The sequence below is a fragment of the Cupressus sempervirens genome, chromosome 10, assembly GCF_028749045.1.
Source record: "Cupressus sempervirens isolate cs-2001-9-10 chromosome 10, ASM2874904v1, whole genome shotgun sequence".
Classification (NCBI taxonomy): Eukaryota; Viridiplantae; Streptophyta; class Pinopsida; order Cupressales; family Cupressaceae; genus Cupressus; species Cupressus sempervirens.
This window is the reverse complement of record NC_143127.1, coordinates 23,855,831-23,876,915: the sequence shown is the minus strand read 5'-3', so window position 1 is coordinate 23,876,915 and position 21,085 is coordinate 23,855,831. Positions and strand designations below refer to the sequence as shown.

Here is a 21,085-nt window from a genome sequence, read left to right as displayed (position 1 = left end):
AAAATAACTTCAGCCAATGAAAAAATGAAATTATGTTGTAAGAATTGATTTTAAAAATATTGCAATAATTTTTTTTTAGCAATGTGAATTTTATTTGAGTATGTTAATTAATTGAAAAGATCTAGTGAAAACATTAGTATCGTAATAACTTCAACTTCAGCCAATGAAAAAATGAAATTATGTTGTAAGAATTGATTTTAAAACTATTGCAATAAATTTTTTTTAGCAATATGAATTTTATTTGTGTATGTTAATTAATTGAGAAGATCTACTGAAAACATTAGTGCCGTGCCTATATATAGGTACAGACTAAAAATGTTAAAAAAATGTTTCCAATAAACGACGCTTCCGGAGCAATTAAGAAATTAACGATTATTTTATTCAGATTAAATTAGTCAGAATCTCTACAAACAATTTAATTCTTTACTGAGTATTCGTTTGTGATTATCGAGAAATAAAATGGAACATAAACGAGCCTTCAATTTTCTTTTGTCAGATTTGACGGAACGTTAGCGGGAAATATCCATTTTATATACTTTCAGGCGTGTTTTGATTTAAGCGGGGGCTGCAGAGTAGTGTAAGCAGATTCGATTTGACGTCTACAAATCCATGTCAAGCCTACAGGTTACTGCTTCGTACAATACAAAATTATTAGCATACGACGAAAACGTGGAAATATGCACCAGCAAGTACCTGAAATAGCATTGGAACACCGCAAAATCTATTTTTGTTGGTTCTACTGACAGTTTTTATGGTCTGCATGGTAGCGGTTGCCTCTGCTATTTTAAACCCTTCTCCCGAGTTTTGCAGTTGACATTTTCCTTTCGCTGATCGATAGATCGCTTTGTTTGAAATCCTATGGCATTCTCTTCTTTATGAACAAATCCGCGTTTGACAGGATGCTTTTTGTGCGGCATTTATGAAGAATCTGTGTATGAGAAGCTTCTGGATGCTGCTAATGTGGAGCCCATGGATGACGGCGCATCTTTCGTGGCAGTCCGGCACCATCTTTCTCGTGGCATAGAAAGCAGCCACAGCACCTCTGGTCTGTTCGCTATCTTGATATTAAATAGGAGCTACTCAGATAAAAGTTAAAATCCTTGTCACCATCTTCCCTTTCTTGTTGCTTTTAGCTGTTGATCAAGTTTGCTCTTTATAAGTTACAGTTAGGACTGGCGAATGGGGTTTCAACCGTGGTCTTTGCTATGTTATCTGAAGGAACGCAAGGCTTTGGCCAGAACATGGATTTGGATGTGTCCCACACTAGACAACCTTTACTCACTTCTCAAGATGTAAGTCTCGATACTGATACACATATATTTTACACTTAACGACTCAAAATCGAAGCAAGTTACAGTATTTAACAATAACAAACTAAAAAATTCGTGTGAGGGTATGTATTCTGGGTGGCGTTTCTGAAACCAATTCTACTGGCTTAAATATGATAAATCATAAGAATATTACACGATTTATAGGCAACAAGAAACTTCCGATACGGAATTTGAGTGGCTTGAGCAAATCTCGCTTGTCCTCTTTCTTCGTAATAAGAAATGAAATATTAACGTTGTAAACACAACACAGTTTAGGGTTTGACTTGGTGGCAGAACGACCATGCTGGGATTATAGGTAGATTTCCAAGTACCATTACGTACAAAATGGATATTATTTGTAATGCCTGAGTAAATGCTCACAAGGCTAAATAGTAATTCAAGCCAAATGGTCCACAGGTTCAAAACAATGCAACTTGAAAGGTCAACATGGTTGAATAGCAATGCATGATAGGACTCGGTACTAATGGCAGTCAAAACATAGAAAGGACATAAGTGAGCATAACAACTCACGCTGGAAAAAGACAACAATATGGTTCTAGAAGAAGGAAAAGCCCTAAAGTGAATACTGATACAGGTCTGAAGGTCCTATGCTATGTGGGTTCAGCGCCAGTGCCCCTCCACATCCTTACAAAGACCGGAATTTTTTGGTCTCCTCCACCCCATGTAGAAATGTGTGACGCCCCGTGACTACCTTATCCTACAGATAAATGATTGGTACGGTATGGCTTGTCTTCACCGGCCTTACTGTAATCTGTATGGCTTGGCATTCCCACCCCCCATAGATGGTTGATAGTTGACTTGGCCAGACTACCAAGGAGGAGTGCATTGAGAGGTGAATGAATGAGTGCTTCTGCCTCTATATAGGTGGAGGGAGCTTCAGTCTCTGCTCCATTTGCTTTCTTGCAAGCATCTAGCAAAAGTTGTTTACGTGTGTAGCCTCCTGTATATGGGCCTCTCTAATAGTTGTTTCTTCAGCCTCATCTCCTGAGAGAGGCCCTATCCCTCATACAGTGGATCCCAAGTGACAAGCTTACTCACTGGAACGTGGAGAAGTCTAGGTAAAATTGGTTAGGCCATGCAGAAATCAAAAAACACTGAGCAAATTTCTTGTTTCAGGCAGGGCTATGGGCACTCTACTTCCCTTACTATCTATAGGGTCAAGTTCTTTTCGGTAGAGGTGACTAACTAGGTTTGTATTCTGAAATTCTTGGATATGCCTAAGGCATTAGCTTAATATGATTTTGCAAAGAATGATGTCTGTACATGTGTGCTGCTTCTACGTTGTCACTTTAGATCTGTGTGCCTTGAATCCATTGTACATATAGTTTATAGCTTCTGTAGTTCATAGATTTAACTTATATGGTTTAATTTGCAAGGTTACAGAATTTGTTTGGTGTGATCAGGTCATCAGGATATGGCAGTTTGTCCTTTGACAAGTAGTGCAGTCTCTGAGAGAAATCCCACAAGTAAGGACAGGTTTTTAAGAAAGGTCAATGCGAGCAAGTTACAGCATGTATGTCTACTGCCTTGCCAGAATGAAGTGTGTAGTAGCAGTAACAACAGTGCTTGCAAAAGGGGCAAGGGTGGTAGGTTCTGTGACATGTCTCCAGTAGTCTGCCAAAATGGAGGTGTAGAAGCATCAGCAAGGCATGCAGAAGTTTTAGTGCTCCCAAGATTCCACTCTTTATCCTTATTACCTTACCAAGAAGTGAATTAGGAATGGCAGAATTAGTGCTAGACTGTCCATCCATTTGGTCTTGTAATCTGCATATATAATTATTATTCTGTCTTAAAACTGCTTGTTTTATGTTTTGATGGCCATTTTGGCATTTCCTCAGTTCATGGTCTAACCATGCTATTTATGTTAGAAACTCGAGTTACAAATTCTTTTCTTTTTCTTTCCTAACCAGAAGCAGTAAGTATGGACCACAAGTTGCAATGAAGCATTTTTACTTACCGTCTTAGTCAGGCTTTGTTCCCACTGTTTAAGTGGTTGTTAGAGTAGCTGCTAGGCTTTACTGTGGATGGTACCTTCATACTGTATTCAAGCATATGTAATGTATGCAATGTACTTGAGTATCAGATGTTAGTGACCTGCATTAGACAACAACCTTTGTTATATTTTTGTCTTTATAAATTAATTGCTTGCTCTTTTATAGCCACATATAATATCAATAGCAGTTCTGTCACCTTAGTAACAGAATCTTGGAAACAGTATGTTTGTTGTACATATAACTGATAATATCTCTTTCATGTGGCAATCTGGCTGATCTTGATACACTCCATAGGACCTTCCCTTAGACTCAACAAGCCTCCAGAGGAAGAAAGTAAGGTTGCCTTCCACACCTATTCATGTGGGTCTTATCTGTGGGAAAAAACTCGGATGACCCTTGATGTTGGATATATGCATATTCCTGATGAATGGTATGAGGGTGAGAGCATCAAAGTGTTCTAGTAGCAAAGCACATAGACAGGTCTTCCACACCAGTGACTTTTGAATTGTGGAGCAACATTATCAAAACAGTGCTTGGTACAGTAATGTGTGAAATGGGATGAAAAAGGAGGTAATCAGTGTGCTAGCCCGAGGATTATTTTAACAAATTAAAGCAATCTTTGGAAAAAACAGCCTCACTAAGGAAAAGATAATTGTAGTCAGCAGACAATACCTATTGTTATGTTTGATAATATTGACTATCTGTGAATGTATAAATTATCCGTTTGTTTTCACTCTTAGGTGGTTTTAGTATTGGGGGGTGGTTGTGTCTCTCTTGGCAATCGTTGGGTCCTTTTTATTATATTGTGTATTGCCAATGAAGAGAGTAGTGTATAGTCGAATGAAATGTAATCCTTGGCTGACTATCTCTGGTCTTCTTCTCTATGATGAATTCATAAGTGAATAAAGATATATTCTACTCGTATTTGGTACACATTGCCATTTGTTTTTTTATTTCATTTATCTAATTTACTAGGTATAGCAATAAATGTCTGGCATTGTTGCAATGGAAGCTGGTAGGATTGCTACCATGATCTAATGCAAGTTCCTTACAACAAGTTCTCATTTGGTGATCAATTCTTAAGTGCAGAGTATCACTTGATCAAAATTTTGACATCATACCTTGTTTAAACACTGCAAAATATCTAGTTTTGGGCATGATCAGTATTTTTTTGGCATTTAAAAATATCAAGAAAATAGTGCATGTCATGGACTTCTGTGTGGTTTTAAAGGAGTTATATTGGTCTTGGTGGCGGGGGCATTGATCCTCGACCCAATAATGGGTGTTGCTTACAGACCCCGTCAAAGGGCGCTGCTCCTTGACCTTGTTGGGGGCGTTGCCCTCATACCCCCAATATGATTTTTGAAGTATACTACAACGTTGAGTTTGCACAGTACAAGTCATTGTCTACACTCTTGCCATTAATCTTCCCAAAATATAACTTGAAGTGTGCTTGTTGTTTGGAAGACGACTCTTTCTTTTGGGGTTTGGGGGGGATGATGTAGTCAACATACAATGCTGATTGTTTTGTTTGATGATATTGGTTATCCATCAATATATTAACTGTGTGTTGGTTGTCACTCTTGGGTAGTTGTTAGTGTTGGTCGACAATTTTATCTCCCTTGGCAATTGTTGGGCCCTTTAAATATGTCATGTATTGCCAAGGAAGGCAGTAGTGTATAGTCGGATGAATTGTAATTCTTGGCTGACTATCTCTGGTCTTCTTCTTTGTAATGAATTTATGGGCAAATAAAGATATATTTTACTCCTGTGACTGGTACACACTGCCATCTGTACTATTATATCAAATGAAATTTACCAGGTATAGCAGTAAACAATAAGCGTTTGAAACATTGGCTTTCTGATGAGGATGAAGGACTGAAAATTGAAAGGAATGCCTGTGTGTTGTCATTTAAAATATAAATAGATTGTAAAGATTCAGTTCCGTTTTCTATGGAGTAGGGTTAATATTTATATGACATATCAATGCCACAACTGTGAAGTAATTTACAATGTTTCTCTATGTTTGGGGTTTGGAAGATGACATGCTGCATGGCTCATAAAATAATTCATAAAATTAATATGTAAATTTTGACATAGAAATGAATAAAAAAGATCTAAAAATAACATAAACAAACCAGAAAAAGTAATTATGATAACAGTGAGTGATTCCATGATGCATCTAATAGACTGATAATTGTGGAAATAAGACGAAGTATAATTTATACTGAGAGGTGCCAAAAATAAAAATGCTGTATTACACATGCTACATGGGTGCATTGACATGTTCAGAAATTGGAGTCCTCATTCACTTCATATTTTTGGATCTGCTCCTCTCTCTCTGTCTTTGCATTTTTCTTCTTCTCATTTGGTGAATGGAAGAGGTGCTTTTAGATCCCCGGGATAATTCAATATCAGGGAGGCCCCAGGACATTCTCCCTTTCAGGGTACACCTCTGAAAGTTTTAATTAAGGTGGATGGGGTGGAGACTTCCTCTCAAAAACCAAGGTGTGTGCCTGGAATGTTACCCTTTTTGAGGGATGTTCTGAAAAGGGGGTGGGAAGGGTGTGCCTCTTCAAAGTTCCCAAGTCCCTGTGATTCCTGTGATGTCACCTAGACCCACAGGGAAGGAATATTATTAATTTATACTGTTAATGGCTACCTGAAAAGTAAATTTAAACCTCAAGACCAGATATGCAGTAGAACTAAAAAACAATACTGAGGAAATTGCTTGAAATGACATCCAGAATTTTGGATGTTTCAAAACAACCATGGTGTACTTTCAAATAGAATCTCGAGGCAAAGTATACTAGGATGAGAAAAACTTAGGAGGCCAAATTGAATATCAATAGGAAGTTTACTCAAGGCACTCCATTCTGATGATGCTTACATTTCCTGATTATAGTAGATTTTCCATGGAGACTATGCATGATTACACACCCAATAGGTTCTGGTTTTGATACTAGCATCTCTTATTTCTTACGTGCCTTACATGCCAACTACTCTACTCCTTTGATTGGCTTTTTATAAAGATGTTTATGATACAGTGCAGCACCCTTTGAATAATCACTTGTTCCTCTGTTTAACCAGGCATTCAGTGTGGGTTTAAATGTTCATTCTCCCTCCTTTCATGTTGATCTCTTCGGAGTCTGGACAATTTCATGACGCTAAATGATTTACAAATGATGCGTCTACCTTTTTGTTGAAAACTGTCTAGTTATATATATTCATAATGGAATTCTGCAGAAACAATTTATCTAAGTGGAAGGTCAAAGGATTGAGTGATGTCTAATAACTCACTCACAATAGACTCAATGTTAAGTGTGTTTTCTCTTTCCTACTATTTTTAGGTTCGTTATGATGAGGGTGAATTGCCAGAAAAGAAGACAAGAGAAAAGTGGGCTTGTCCTGAGATCCTTTGTTATCTGATTACACTGAGCACAAATTGGCTGGGTAAGTCTTTTTCACATGTACTGGACGTTAAATCAGAGCAGCTTATTTAAAAAGTGGGGTAAAACTTATAGTGGTCACTTTTTAAAATATGATATAGATATTATATGTGCTAATCATGTCAACTAGTCTTCTCTTTAAATGTCAGCAGAGGCTTTGCTTATTTGATTAATCCATCTTACTCAGGTTTTGTCTCCCTGTCTTTCTTATTTTTTGCATGGATCTTTGTGCCGTTCCATTTCACTGTGGAACATGTATAATGCATATTCCTTGCTCTAATTTACAACTTTCATTTTTACTTTGTTTCTAAAAGCTAATGGTGAAAATTAGATACCAGACTGGTACTTTTTGGCTGCATATGATGTGGGCTATAGGTGAAAGTTAGCTATCAGATTGGTATTTGGCTACATGATGTGGCCTAGGCCCTCAAAAGGCTTTAGCAGTTTAAACTCTTGCACTTTACTCTTATGTGAACAACATGAAAGAAGAAATAGATAAATGAAGGGAAACATTCTGGAATAATTTACAATGACCTGTTGAGACTGTGTTTTTATGGTTTTGTATGAGAAGATGCGTGCATTAGAAGAGGCTTGGACAATAAACCCAGGTAGGAAAATGGAATAGACCATTTCTGACTGTCCCCCTTATCTTCTTCTGTTCAAAACGGGTGCAAAAAGGGACATATGGTTTGAGTTACTGCAGAACTGCCATGACTCTTTCAAATTGCCAATCTACTATATCTGGCAGTTACTTAATGGACAAAAACTGCACTTTCTTTGATTCCCGTTATGCAAACACTTATATCATTGTGATGACTCTGAAGTTCTTGGATCATGTGGGAATCTTCTATAACCAACATTCAACCACGATTATTTTCTTGTTAAAAAACATTGGATTAAGAGTGTTTTAAAATTGTAGAAAGTTACGAACTTGGTCATGTGGGTTACAATGGCTTAACACTTTTAAGAGGTTGCCCACCACATTCTCAAGGACACTCTAAAACCACATCATCTCTGATTGCAATATTGAAGTTTTTGCATTTAACATCAGCGATGCTCTATGAAGACAATGATCACAATAGTTTGCAAACAAAATATGTTGGGATGCAGACATGGATCATCATCCCTCCCAATTCTTCAACATGGCATGTAAAAAGAAACAAATAAAATTAAGATGCCTGTGGGGGTCTTGCCACATCATGCTTTCATAAAGTACTAACCATGAAGCAAATGACCAGGGTGGAAAGCACACTAAACAATAATAAAAATAAAAATGCAAAACCATTGACTCCATAAAAAACAAAGTTTAAGTCATACTGTGGTGTGTTGCTTTTCAAGTCTCAACATCACACAAATAACATCTTTATAATAGACATGTGACATTATTTTCCTGGCAGTCAAAGCAAGTAAAATAGGTGTTGCAGTGATGGAATCAGAAATGATGGATTTACTTCCCAAGAGATGTTTGGCTTCAATTCATATTATGTGATCAAAATTATATCTGGCGGTGCAACTTAAAAATTGAAGAAGTTGAATGACTAGGGAATATAAAATGTTAGTAAAACAGGGCGAGATTGCTTTATGCACGTCCGAGTTATTAATCATGTTGGAGACATTTGCCTGGATGTCAACACCTTCAATCTGCAGCTACGAGTTTGCTTAGCAAACTCGCCCACTGTGGTAGTAATGGTTTCTTGCCTATTTTGATGCCGATGAGTTATATTTTATTACTTTCTATGTGGTTTTGTGTTACAATACCCCACTAATTTTTTTCTTAGAAAATTTCATACCAATAAAATTCTAACAAGATTCGATGCAATCAAAACTGTAAATGTATTTTTAGTTGGGTTCAAATGTAGTGTAGCAAGACTTGCCTGGACTTGCCAAAGCTCAGTGATCAACCTTGCTAAGTTTGGGGGATCCGGACGTGGACTCAGCCGAGTCTTTCTCAGACACAACCAGACTCGCCAATTCTGGGCCTAAGACTCAGCCATCTTAGGTTTTTTTTTTCAAAAATCTTACAAAAAAACTTTTTTGGTTTATGACATGTCACCAGACTATATACAATAACTCTTCATTAGAATATACATGTGAAATATAACATAGAAGTCACATATTGAAATGTGACTTTAGGTTTTATTTCATGTATATATTGGCAAGATGTTTGAGAGTGGTTTCAGATCTCTAGGAGTTATAAATTATAAGGCCAAGTCAAGGTTTAGAAAATTTTATAAATTTTTAGATAGTCAAATTTCAGTAATTAGCAAGTTTCTACTATCATCTCGTTCTTTCTATCTCACAGTCTTTATCTTCTTTGAGCTCTAGTTCTATCTCTCTCCCTATAACTCTTCCTCTATCCCCTCTCTCTATCTCACTCTCTTCTCTCTCTCCCCCTAGATCTCTAGACCTATCTCTCTTGAGTCGTCATATCTCTCTCTCACCTCCAGACCCTTGTGAGGGGAGCTACCCTCAGCCTCATTTTGGTGTTGTCCCCAAACCCTTATCAAACTATAAATCTAAGCAAGTAATTGGCCAATGATAAATCATGATAATAAAAATCTACATAATACACATCGCTGCTTGTGAACCTCTGCATATTCGTAGTCAAAGCGACAATCAAGGATTATCTTGTTTCATACATTGGACTACTTGATAGTATACAAGGACCACCATAGGTAAAGCTGACATGCTACATCCCTTGTACTATAGGATACAAGTTATGTTATAATTGGAAAGAAATATCATTTGCATAATGCAAAATGTATCAATTGTGCCTTGCATAGACAATTGATAGAAGAACGTTATATATTAGTATCCTAACTAAAGTCAAAATAGAACATAACCATTTTTCTTTTTACTAGACAACTCCTCTTTGTTAACGAGCTTGTTAACAAAACATGTTGTATTGAAGTTTGTTTTATTTTTAAAAACTAATAAAATCTTCAGTTGAGTATACACACTAGTCATTGAGACAGAAACAAATATCAGGGGCACATCATTATCCAGGACCCATCTTAGACACCAATGATGTTGAGATGTGTAAGCTCCTTTGAACCATAGGCTTATAATTTGAGTCTTAATATTTGTTTCGATGCCATGAGTTTTGCATATTGACAATTTTTGTCTATATAATTGTTTATTTCCTTCTGCTACAATTTGCAATTATGCTTATGTGATCAATGTATATTTGTGTCTTTGATCAAATTAGCTTCTATTTGATGGTGCTATTGTGTCTTTAAGGTTTATTTAATAAAGGGTGCTTTAATGATGAAACGAGCTTTAAATCCTAAGAAATTGTCAAATTTCTTGGGTTTTTCACTTCGCTGAGTTTTTTGCCATTTTTTTCAGCAAGTCCAATTAGAGTCTGAAACATGCTTGCTGAGTGAGTTTCGTAACTATGATTTTTGCCATCTGCTGTTCATGTCTGAGACAAGATTGTTTTTCAAAAAAGTGTTAGATGAAATCAAAGTGTACATAGAATCAGAATTTTATTAAATGTCTCGTTAACCAGAGATTGTGTGATTTTGGATATTCTGAAGCAAAATGATAGGTAGGGTAGATCATCAACAACTTTAATTCATCAACTTAACAGAAAGTAAACAATCCCAGCTATGGAAATATGTCTGAGAAGTAAACAATTTCAACTACCTCATCATGATGTCAATGGTCAAGCATGGAGAATTGTATGGATGATAATATAGCAGATTCACAGAGTTCCTAAAATAACTGTGGTCTGAAAGTTGGATTCAACGGCAAAGTCACACTTGATAAGCTCAGTGCTATCATTTTATGATAGTTACGAAATGTAGACCTCACAAACACATTCAGTACCTCTCCTTTAATCCACAATCAACCATAAACACAGCCCAAGTTTAATTAGCTGTCTCAGAACTTTTAGACAGCCAGAGGAGCACTGGAAAAGGCAGGGATGATTGGCTCCATTTAATTACAACTTTCAACTTATTATCCTGTCCTCTAAAACCATAGCTTGCAAGCAACAACACTGTTGCCTGCATGCAGGGCATGCAGGCCATACCGCATCATTTTATTGTGGGAAAAAGCATTTATAACCTAACAGTAACACTGCTGGATTTTCATCCAATGCTATTTCTTCAGCTGGGCAACCCTGATTGATGGAGTTTTGTGAACCTTTGCAAGTAATTTAATTTTTTTTTAGTGGCCATACCTTTCCCAGACATGGCTGAAGCAAGGTGTGGGACATTTCCAGCTAAGCATGTGGTTTTCAGGGTTTGAATTCTTACTATTTGTGGCATCAATAGTACGACTGGGCTGATGGGTGCACTGAAAACACAGTTAAACAGTGAGAATCTCTATGCTACAATCAATAAATCAACATTTGAAGTCAACTATCAAAATACCTTGAATATTTTCATTGCATTTTAAAACCTTGAACTCCAAACTCTGTGAAAATCCGGATATTTCCTGTGTGAAAATACCAAACCAGCTAAGATGAATCATTCACCATTGAAACTAGTGAATATTGAGAAGGGTTTCGGTCCTCAACCTTTGGAGAATTTACTTGTTCACTTTAGCAACATCTTAGTATGTGTGCAACTCTGAATAATGAAAAAGAGAGCCACAACCCTCTTAGTTTTATATATTTTTGGAAGGAATTAGAGAAATTTTACTTTATACTTTAGTGCAAATATTTAAATAATCCAAAACACTTTGTGGAAAGCATGGCCTAGGCATCAGAAACAGAAGCTGAACATCAAGAAGGAATTGACATTGAAGAATGATGTCAGATGTGCCCACACACTAATGGTTGTAGTGTCCTAGAATTGTGGAGAACAATGCAAAAGGCCCAAAATGCTACAAAGAGTTCACCACAAACCTGAAAACCATCATTGGATGCCAAGAAAACCCCAAACTGAGCTGTCTAGGAATGTTGGAACTCTCCCAACTCATCTAGATACTCTCAGAGAAGCACGAAAATGGACCAATAAAATAATATGGTGTAAAAATGGGGACATCACAATTTATATATAAGTAATTGAGAAATAAATATCCTATGTTGGCTGATGTTATCTGGTAATGATTTTAGATAAGTCGGAATATTGTTGATAGCTTACAATTCCTCCAAATTTTGTTTGGCAAGTCGACAGTTCTGTAGTATGCCATCACTACAAAAAATTAAAGAGGTCCTAACTTGACACCTCTCATTGGAAGCTCATACTAGTTTTGATCATGGATGGAGTTTGAATATAAGGACAATCTTAAGGCTTTTGGCAAAGGTTATGAATACATTCATCACTCGAGTGCAAGTGTATCTTACTACCAGTCATAAATCCATTGAAAATGATTTTTTATGCTGTTCAAAGGAGGAATTAGTGAAAGAAGGAGGAGAATCATCCCTTTGTGGATGAAGGCTAAGTTACTCTAATATGATACAGCAAAGAGGAGGGGTTTCCACTATGAAAAGTTGTTCCATCCCAGATAATTATCACCAGAATCAAACATAAAACACACTAATGGGAAGATCGCTCATGGTGCTGCTTTTTCATCTATAGCTGACAAATTGGGTTTCATCTCTGTGTAGCTCCTCAAGGTTACAAGCATTGCAGATGCAATTTCTGGGGATGAGTGTATTCTTTCACATACTTCCCGTAAAGACTGTGCTCCAGTATGCCTTATATCTGTCTCACTGGAGCTTTCAATTGCTCTTCAACATCCTCAACCTCTGATAATTAATGGCCATTTCATGGTTTGTGACAAATCCTCAAATTCTGAATCTCATCAAGCTACGATATGGAATGAAAAGTTCTCAATTAATTCAGAAATCCATTCAGCCAGACATATCAAATGCATTGGAACAACTATACCTCTTGGATTGGCTGACACTAACAACACCCTAAATGGTCTCTTGATAGAAATTCTAAGCTAACTGTTAAAGAAACTCTAAGCTAACTGTTAAAGAAACTCTATGGTATGAAGAGTGATCGTTATGATATTATCCACTGCCTCAGTAAACAGGAAGAAGGCCTCACAATACTCAGGCAATATTTTTAGTGTGTTTGGGAGACCATTTATTGAATCCTCATTGGAGAGAGAGCTTATTGTCCAAAAACAATTCCAAAAGTCTTATATGAGTAAAAGCTTAACCACCACAGAATTTCTCTTTCAACGATCCCACAGATTTCACAGATTAGTGAACCTTGATAGTAGGAAGTCGGGGGAATAAATCACCAAATGTCTGTTAGCCCTCATAACTGAGAAAGGCAGTGCAGAACCAATGGGAAGAATCTCTGAAGCTAAGAATGACCTTCCTGGTCACGTGTCATTTTTTTTTGTTTGCTATGTTTAATGTCTAAATCTGATTTTGTGGCAGCAAGATGTTAAAGTAGATCAGAAAGGTCATCTCTTGCTAAAATTTCTATCTTGTGCTCTAACTTCTGTTTTGTATTTTACTGTGATTTTTTACCATGTTTTACTCAAGTTATTTGCACTTTGTCAGCCGAGAAATAATCTTTGTAATCATCCCGTGCAGGCTTTATGCTTGATCAGGAAATTTGTAAACCATTCCTACACACACAATATACCCTCTTCTTCTATCCCTGCTCACTCTCAGAAGAAAAAATTATGCTTGATCAGGAAATTTGTAAACCTCTATCCTACACACATAATATACCCTCTTCCTCTATCCTTGCTCTCTTTGGAAAGAACAAAAAACAAGGAAGAAAGTCACTACATTCATCACCCATATTTGGATCAAGTTGTTTATTTTATTTGCATGATGAATTAGTTTAAGGGAGTAAAAGTTGATACCTTTTTGTAATAATCCAAGCTTGAATTGTATGTACTATGAATTACACTGGTGTGTATTTGTATCTCATCAGTATTTGCAACTTAGAAGCATGTCTTGCTAGATATCACTTTGACAATTAAACAAATACAGAAGTGCTGCTTAAAATGAAGCCAATACAGAAAAATACAATAACAATTAAATCATAACATATTACAATTCTGGATTTGCTATTGAATACTAACCTTGAATGAAGTTTCTCATATATTTGGGACATATCCGGCCTCATACTACCTGGAACATAACTGAAGTTTAACTTGCTCTGCCATTCAAATTATTAAAAGATTTCCGAATCCAACCAATGAATGCTCCGAAATTCCCTTATGGCTGATGGTCCACAAGATAAATCTGATTTCTGTCACAAACAATATGGGATAGGGGAATACTATATAACCTGTGCCTTACAACGGAATAGTCTAAAAGAACAATACTGATAGCTGCAACCCAGTTTTTAAGAGGAGATTCGAACTCCAGAAATAGAGCTGTTGGGTCAGAAGATCAATAAACTTACACAAAATAACCAAGAATGGATTGCTATGTGTTTCTTATTGATTATGGTGCCTCTATAACAGTCCGGAAGTTTTAGTAGGGATATTCTGAATGCTTTTTTGGTAGATGGGACTCTATTGGCAGTGGCTAGATATTAGGGCCTTTAACCCTTCCTTAGAAGGTATTGAGACAGACCTTTTTTTTACAGCCAAAGTACTCTAAACCTCTCTGTATGGCAAGCAATAGCAACCAAGAAAGAAGTAAAATCTGCCTTTAACTTAATCCCTCTGCACACCATATTTTATGGCCTAGTAAATCTCTCTTGATATGGCTTGATTGAAATTAATGTTGTATCTCCTAAAGGCTAAAGGCCGGTTGGTTGAAATTAGTTTGAAATGGGACGGCTGGCACAAATGTGAATAGTAATTTCCAAACTCCACAAGTTTATTATTGTAATTCAATCTTTGCCAAAATTTGTATCTTTCACCCTTCATACATATAGAAATGCCAAATTTATTATTTGCCTACAAATTTCAATAAATTTGTACCTGGATGTATGATGGTCAGCAAATGTGCGAGAATCTGAAAGATAAATTGATTCGCTTCGAACCATGCAAAGCATGACTCATTCTGCAAACTGCTGAACCCTATATGAATTTTCCAAGGATTGATTGAGTTTTTGTCCACAAAACCATTACTCCTGTTGATTTTCCTAGAGGATGTAAATGTACTAACACTGTTTGTAATTTTTTTTTTGTGTATTCCAAATTACATTCTCAAGGCATATGTATATGATATTTAAGAGGCATGTCTCCATAGAGACATGTCTCTTCAACTCTTATTAGTTATCAATAACATATGATTACTTTGATTAAGAATGTGATAATAACTCTTTTATATATATATATATATATATAGTAAGTTTTATCTGAAAGAAGCTACAAAACATTAACACTCCCTCTTAGCTATAGAGGATAAACACACATATTACTTCAAAGTAAATAAAAGGATATCTTTCATAGAAAGATATTCAACATTTTGATATCACATTTTATATCATGAGTATTAGTCTTCTAGAATATCAACATATGATATTCACCAAGTACCCAATAAAGTTTGATATCACATCTGCTATCAAGAGTATTGGCCTTCCAGAATATCAATGATACAAGACATTCACCATATACCCAATTTGTTTGATCTCATAATACCATAAATTATTACTACATTAATTTATCTCATATAATAAAAACATATATAAATATACCTCATGATATATATATATATATATATATATATATATATATATATATATGTGATATCTAAGCTCTTAGTTGGTAAAACACTTAGTATGCATATATACAAATAACTCAAAGCCATTATAATTAATGTCTAAGCTCTTAGTCATAAGTCTCACAAAATGCATACTTACCAATATCTCTAATATGTATTTATACGAACAACTCAAAGATGGTCAATCTAAGCACATAGTTGTAGGTCTCACAAAATACATACTCACATTATTTAAGTACAACACTTATTGAAAATGTATAGCACAAATTTTAGCCAACTGAAGCTACCACACATCAACAAATTTCCATTACATTCACTATGTACTCAAAAATGTTTATAAAGTATGTGCATACGCATTCTCATAATGTGTACCATATAAACATCCACCATGCAAGGTACAATCTATCATGATTTACATAGATATCGTAAGATATCCATTATAATAGAAAATAAATTAATTTTAAGATTGTCACCTTTCAATAACTAATGCAAATACAAGTGACATCATTTGGAAGTTGTCATTTCCTCATGATGTACATAGGGGGGGCCCATACACACGTGATATCAGAAGTTCACATGAAGTCACCACAGATACTGTCATGACATCCAACATGAAGCATATCTGAGAATAAAGTTTTTACTTCAAACTTATCTCTCATAGACAAGAATGTGTTACAAAGGATTGCACTTGGAAATTCTTCTTCATGAAGAAACACTAACCTTTTAACTGCTGTAATTTTAGACCAATAGAGAATCCATTGCAACATGGTTACTCCCTCTGAGTCTAATATCAATCTCCCTCTTCCTACAAGAACATTCTTGGAGGAAAAGATCAAGGCAAATAAATCTTAATGATTATAAAAGAATAAGAAGAGAGGATGATTTTGCATCACGATATAAGATCATTCCAATATAATATAGAGAAATATCTAAAATATATACTTTGAACATATATGTATATATTTGATCTTCTGTATGTAATTTTATTGTTAAATTTTAATAATAGAAGTAAGATAACATAATACTCAATGTTTATCTTTCATTCTCCTATAATAAATCTCTTTATATTTAACAACTATTATGTCAAATTATTATATACCATCTCAAATTTTATATATAATTTATTGTCACATATATTTCAATTATAATATCTCATGTATTATTTATTAAATCTTACCATATATCTATTAACATATTAATAGATGAAACTTAAAAGAAATAAATAGGAAACATTAAACTATATACCATATATACTTACCATTTGTGGAATTACGGTTTCCATGATACCTCTTTAGTGGGTCGCATCCCTCGACCATTCCTAGCCTATACGCCGCTTTATACATCTATCCCAAATAATGGGTTGACTTTCGGTGTCACCCTCTTTATAATTTTTCCTCCCAATTCAACGTCTTTCATTATTATAAACTCCCCTTCTTCTAAATGTGGCTCAATGGGAAAAAATCTGAGTCTCTTTGCCAATAATGCAGAAATGACACTTGTTTACTCTCACACATCAGGCTCGGTCAAAGAAACAATACAGACTACTATCACGTTGGATACAAGAAAGTAGTCAGAATACTTCTTTGCAGATCAATTTAGAACTTTTCATGTGTGCTGTAGGAAGTTTAAACATGTAGATTCCTCTCCACTTCAAATTGGCACCCATTGATTCGTCTCGAAAACTTAACAAACCCCCCCCTACCAATCGATTTGGAGAAGACCTCTTAGTTATTCAATACAAAGAACACCTCCTCCAACATGGGTGCCTGTGATTTTCTTATACACTATGAAGTTGACGACACATGGCCTCCATTATAACATGTATGTCATCGACTATGTTGTGTTTGCATATCTCATAATCACTGCATATATATTACTTTGTGCCATTTATCAACGATACAGATAATGAATAACTCTCATAGTGGGCCGAGGTCAAAGCCTCGAGTTAGTCACTTTTCTCGAACAATCACCATATCACTTCTCCCAAAGGGATTACACAACCAATAGAGTGATAGTGGTAGTGTTCTCATCCAAATCAACCTAGACAAAGAGCCAACGCATATCATCTTGGTGCCAAAATAAATTTTGCAGTAAATACTAAGAAAGTTTCTTTTGCTGAGTGACCCAAGCGCTACGTGTGGGCTCCTCTCCATAAACCACCTTCCATGTCACCACGAGGACATGATGGAATGGCTACCAATGTCGAACCATTTCTTGAGTGACCCAAAGGACATTGACCAAAGGAATCCCAACATGGAAATCAGTTGGCTTCATTGCCCTCTTATACAATCAGTAATCTCATGCCTCTTGGCTTCATAGTCTTAAGTTTGCACGTGTTCATTAATTTCTCTCATAGAATCAATAATCTCATTCCTCTTGGCTTCACAGTCTTAAGTTTGCACGTGTTCATTAATTTCTTTGCCATAGACCCAAGATTCTATGAAGTCTTTCGTCATCATGTTTGATGTTTTCAAATCATTCATTCAATCTTCTCGATGCATTTCCTATCTTTAATCATCAACTACTCTAATGTTAGCAACCAATTGCCTTCAAAATCGATGGTAACATCATCTTGACTATTGTGTATACCTTATGCTGGTATAAGTAGCAAGCTCTTAAAATATGCTGTAGTTGATTATCGGGTTTTATATTCTGCAATAGTAGCACTCTCCGTATGGTGGCCAAATCTGAATGGAGAATTTGGCTCTAATCTCGCCTCAGATCTAGAATGTGTAAATTGTCATGGGGGATTTGAATGATGCCATATAATTCATCAGTACCACAATTAGTAGTTAGGAATTGTCTGCTTCTCTCTTGATTGATCCTCTTCTTATTAATGATTGGTCTTAATATTTGTTGACTAGACACCTTTGTGTTGGCATTGATTGTGTTTATCGTCTCCCAGTGAATATTGGTGGAGTTTTGACGGCAACAATTTTCATTTGGTGATTCCTAGCCAATCTAGGCGACACGACACTTACAACATATGAATTCAAAATTCTTGTTCACTTCAGTATCTGCTTGCCTTCGTTTCTTATGGCTTAATGGTTGATTGGGTGTTCTTTTGTAACAAAGATTTTATTTTAACCTAACTATTGGTCTTCCCAACCTCTTCTATGAAAAGATGAAACTATACTTTGATCCTTTATAATATTCTCCTCATTCTCGATTCGTTCCGTTCAGCATTAGAACGATCCCTAAGACTGACCTGCTTTCATACCATGTTGATTTTCTTGGAGGATGTAAATGTACTAAAATTGTTTGTAATTTTTTTTTTGTGTATTCTAGATTACATTCTCAAGGCATATGTATATGATATTTAAGAGGCATGTCTCCATAGAGACATGTATCTTCAACTCTCATTAGTTATCAATAACGTATGATTACTTTGATTAAGAATGTGATAATAACTCTTCTATATATATATTCAATAAGTTTTATCGGAAAGAAGCTACAAAACATTAACAATTCCTCTTAAGGTTTTTTGTCTTAGGTTAAATAGTTGAAGCAAAGGTCAGATTCCCAAAGAGGGTTTCTCCTAGTGAATAATGCAAAATATTCAATGAATTTGCAGTCCACCTTTTAGAGCCCTCATAGAATTTTTTGGAAATTTAATTATAAAATCACTTCGAAAATTTCAATTTCCATGTTGCTCACAAGTGACTATAATACCTTAGTTTGGCCCCAACTAAAGTCACTTCTATTAAAATAAAATATTCAATTGATAAACATAATTAAGTATAGACAAGTTTGCTGGAAATACTAATTTCGACAACTTAATTTAACTAATTAATATATTTCTTGTGTGGAAACCTAGGCCAAAATGGTGTTATTATATTTTTTTGAAAATTGAGAATGACAAAAATAATATTAGATTGGATGTTGGAGTTTTTTGACAATTTTGGTCCATTTTAATTTCACATATGGTCTCTATATCGATTTTTTTTTTTTGGTCGGTAATAGTTTTTTTATTCTATGAAAATAACATTTTACAAAATTATAACTAGGCTTTTAAAGATTAGCCTTTCCTTCACATATACATGTTTCATCTCAAAAAACCACCTTTCTGATCATTCTTAAACTTACATCATTCCCTTGTAAGTCCTAAACCCTTAAACAAAAAAATCACGTACACCTTGGCATTTCTTAATTGGGAAACAACAAAAAACATCCAAAATGAACAAATTGTCTGCCACTTGTCCTGCTGTTCTCTTTCCTTGTCTTCCATTTGCAACTCCCATGCTTGGCCTTTACCATTATGAGGCCTCTCTACTTCTTCGAGACATTTTTGCAACTTCCACCTTGGCCCGCAAAAAATAGCCAAAATTTTTTTCTTTATCACTGCATTGAGTTGCAGCATTGCTATAGTTTTGCTTACCCTTACTTGTGATCTCCATCGGCATTAGCGTGCCTCGAAGCCATATTAATCCAGACAAAAAATGGCCCCCTTTGCTTTCCTCTTCATTCTTCACTCCTCCACCCTAATTGGAAATTTGACCTTGACCACCCTCCTAATCCTTCTCCCTCCCGCACTTCTCCGCTTCCTTGGGTGGGCAATGAAAAAGCCCAGAACCTTTTTGCCCCTCCTTTCCAAAAAAACTTCAATTTTTGCCACTAGCTTAGCCCAAGCCATCTTTATCTTGGCTTCCACTGAAAACCAACCCGTCCAAGTTTCCTGCCCTCTTCATAGTTCTCATAACATTCACTATAATTGAACCCTTTCCTTGGCCATGCCCACTCTAACAGGGAATCAATTCCCACAATTAAGTCCTTCAGAAACAAATTTTTCATAACCCATTCCACTTCTTCCATCGGGCATGCTATCTCCAACCCCCATGCCATTATTATTGCCACTATATCCGCATTTATCTTCCAATGATGGGAGGAGTTTTGAAACAACTCCCCCACCGTCTCCTTAATGGCTTCTATCACACCTAGTGATGGGCACTTATGTAGCAGTTTCAACCTCTTGTCCTGCATCAGTGCGAACAATGCCTTCTGTTGTCTGCTTGTTTAAAAGGTAAATGTCACTTCCATTTTGCCTTTCTGTTCAGTCACTATCATTTCTGTAAATTCACCGTTCAAATTTTTAGAAAAAGCCTTTTCCACCTCTGCTGTATAATGCCCTCGAATAGTTTCCACACTAAAGGAAACGTCACATCAACATTCCTAAAAGATCGTGCCTTCCCTGCTATTGCATCTTGTCATGATGAGCACATTTATTGCAGATTTTCCAAATCTGTTCATCTGGCTTTTTTGACAATGATCTATGACGTCAATCACCTTTCAATCACCCCTTTTTATAAAACACTCAACCAATCTCAAAAAAAGCACCAGCTAATAAATGCATGAAACATCTTCGCCAATTCCTTCCCAACGACCACAATTTTCAAAAATTGACCTTCCATCCTCTCTTAAGCCAACCGCCCATTTTGAAAGAGCATTTTGCATCTTTGTTCACTTCTCTAAAAACAGGACAAATTTGAAATTCCTCAAATTCATTGAACTCTTCAATTATACACACTTACAGATTTTCTAAGTGGCATGCAAAGATTGAGTTATTGCTAATAGCTTGCACAACCACCATCGAATCACCTTCTAAAATAATTTTATTTCCTCCAAATCTTTTTGCACATTTTAGTGCTAGCAATGCAGCCTGAAACTCTGCTTCATTATTTGTTCCATCCTGTAACGTTAAAGCTCCAA

General features: G+C 35.8%; 1 protein-coding gene across 7 annotated transcripts in view; it reads left to right on the top strand.

Annotated features, from left to right (window-relative positions):
- Nucleotides 1–491: 491 nt before the first annotated feature.
- LOC149532377 (uncharacterized) overlaps nt 492–21,085 on the top strand; it is a 106,057-nt gene continuing 85,463 nt past the window's right edge. The window contains exons 1-3 of one of the 7 annotated variants that reach the window (XM_089807281.1): nt 492–1,045; nt 1,219–1,292; nt 6,676–6,778. In XM_089807281.1, the coding sequence (XP_089663407.1) occupies nt 970–1,045; nt 1,219–1,292; nt 6,676–6,778 (253 nt within the window). In that variant the 5' untranslated portion in view covers nt 492–969. Of the gene's footprint in view, nt 1,046–1,166; nt 1,293–2,387; nt 2,521–2,734; nt 2,918–6,675; nt 6,779–21,085 lie in introns of those variants that run through there. The other 6 variants (XM_089807279.1, XM_089807278.1, XM_089807280.1 and 3 more) reach the window with 6 other exon arrangements.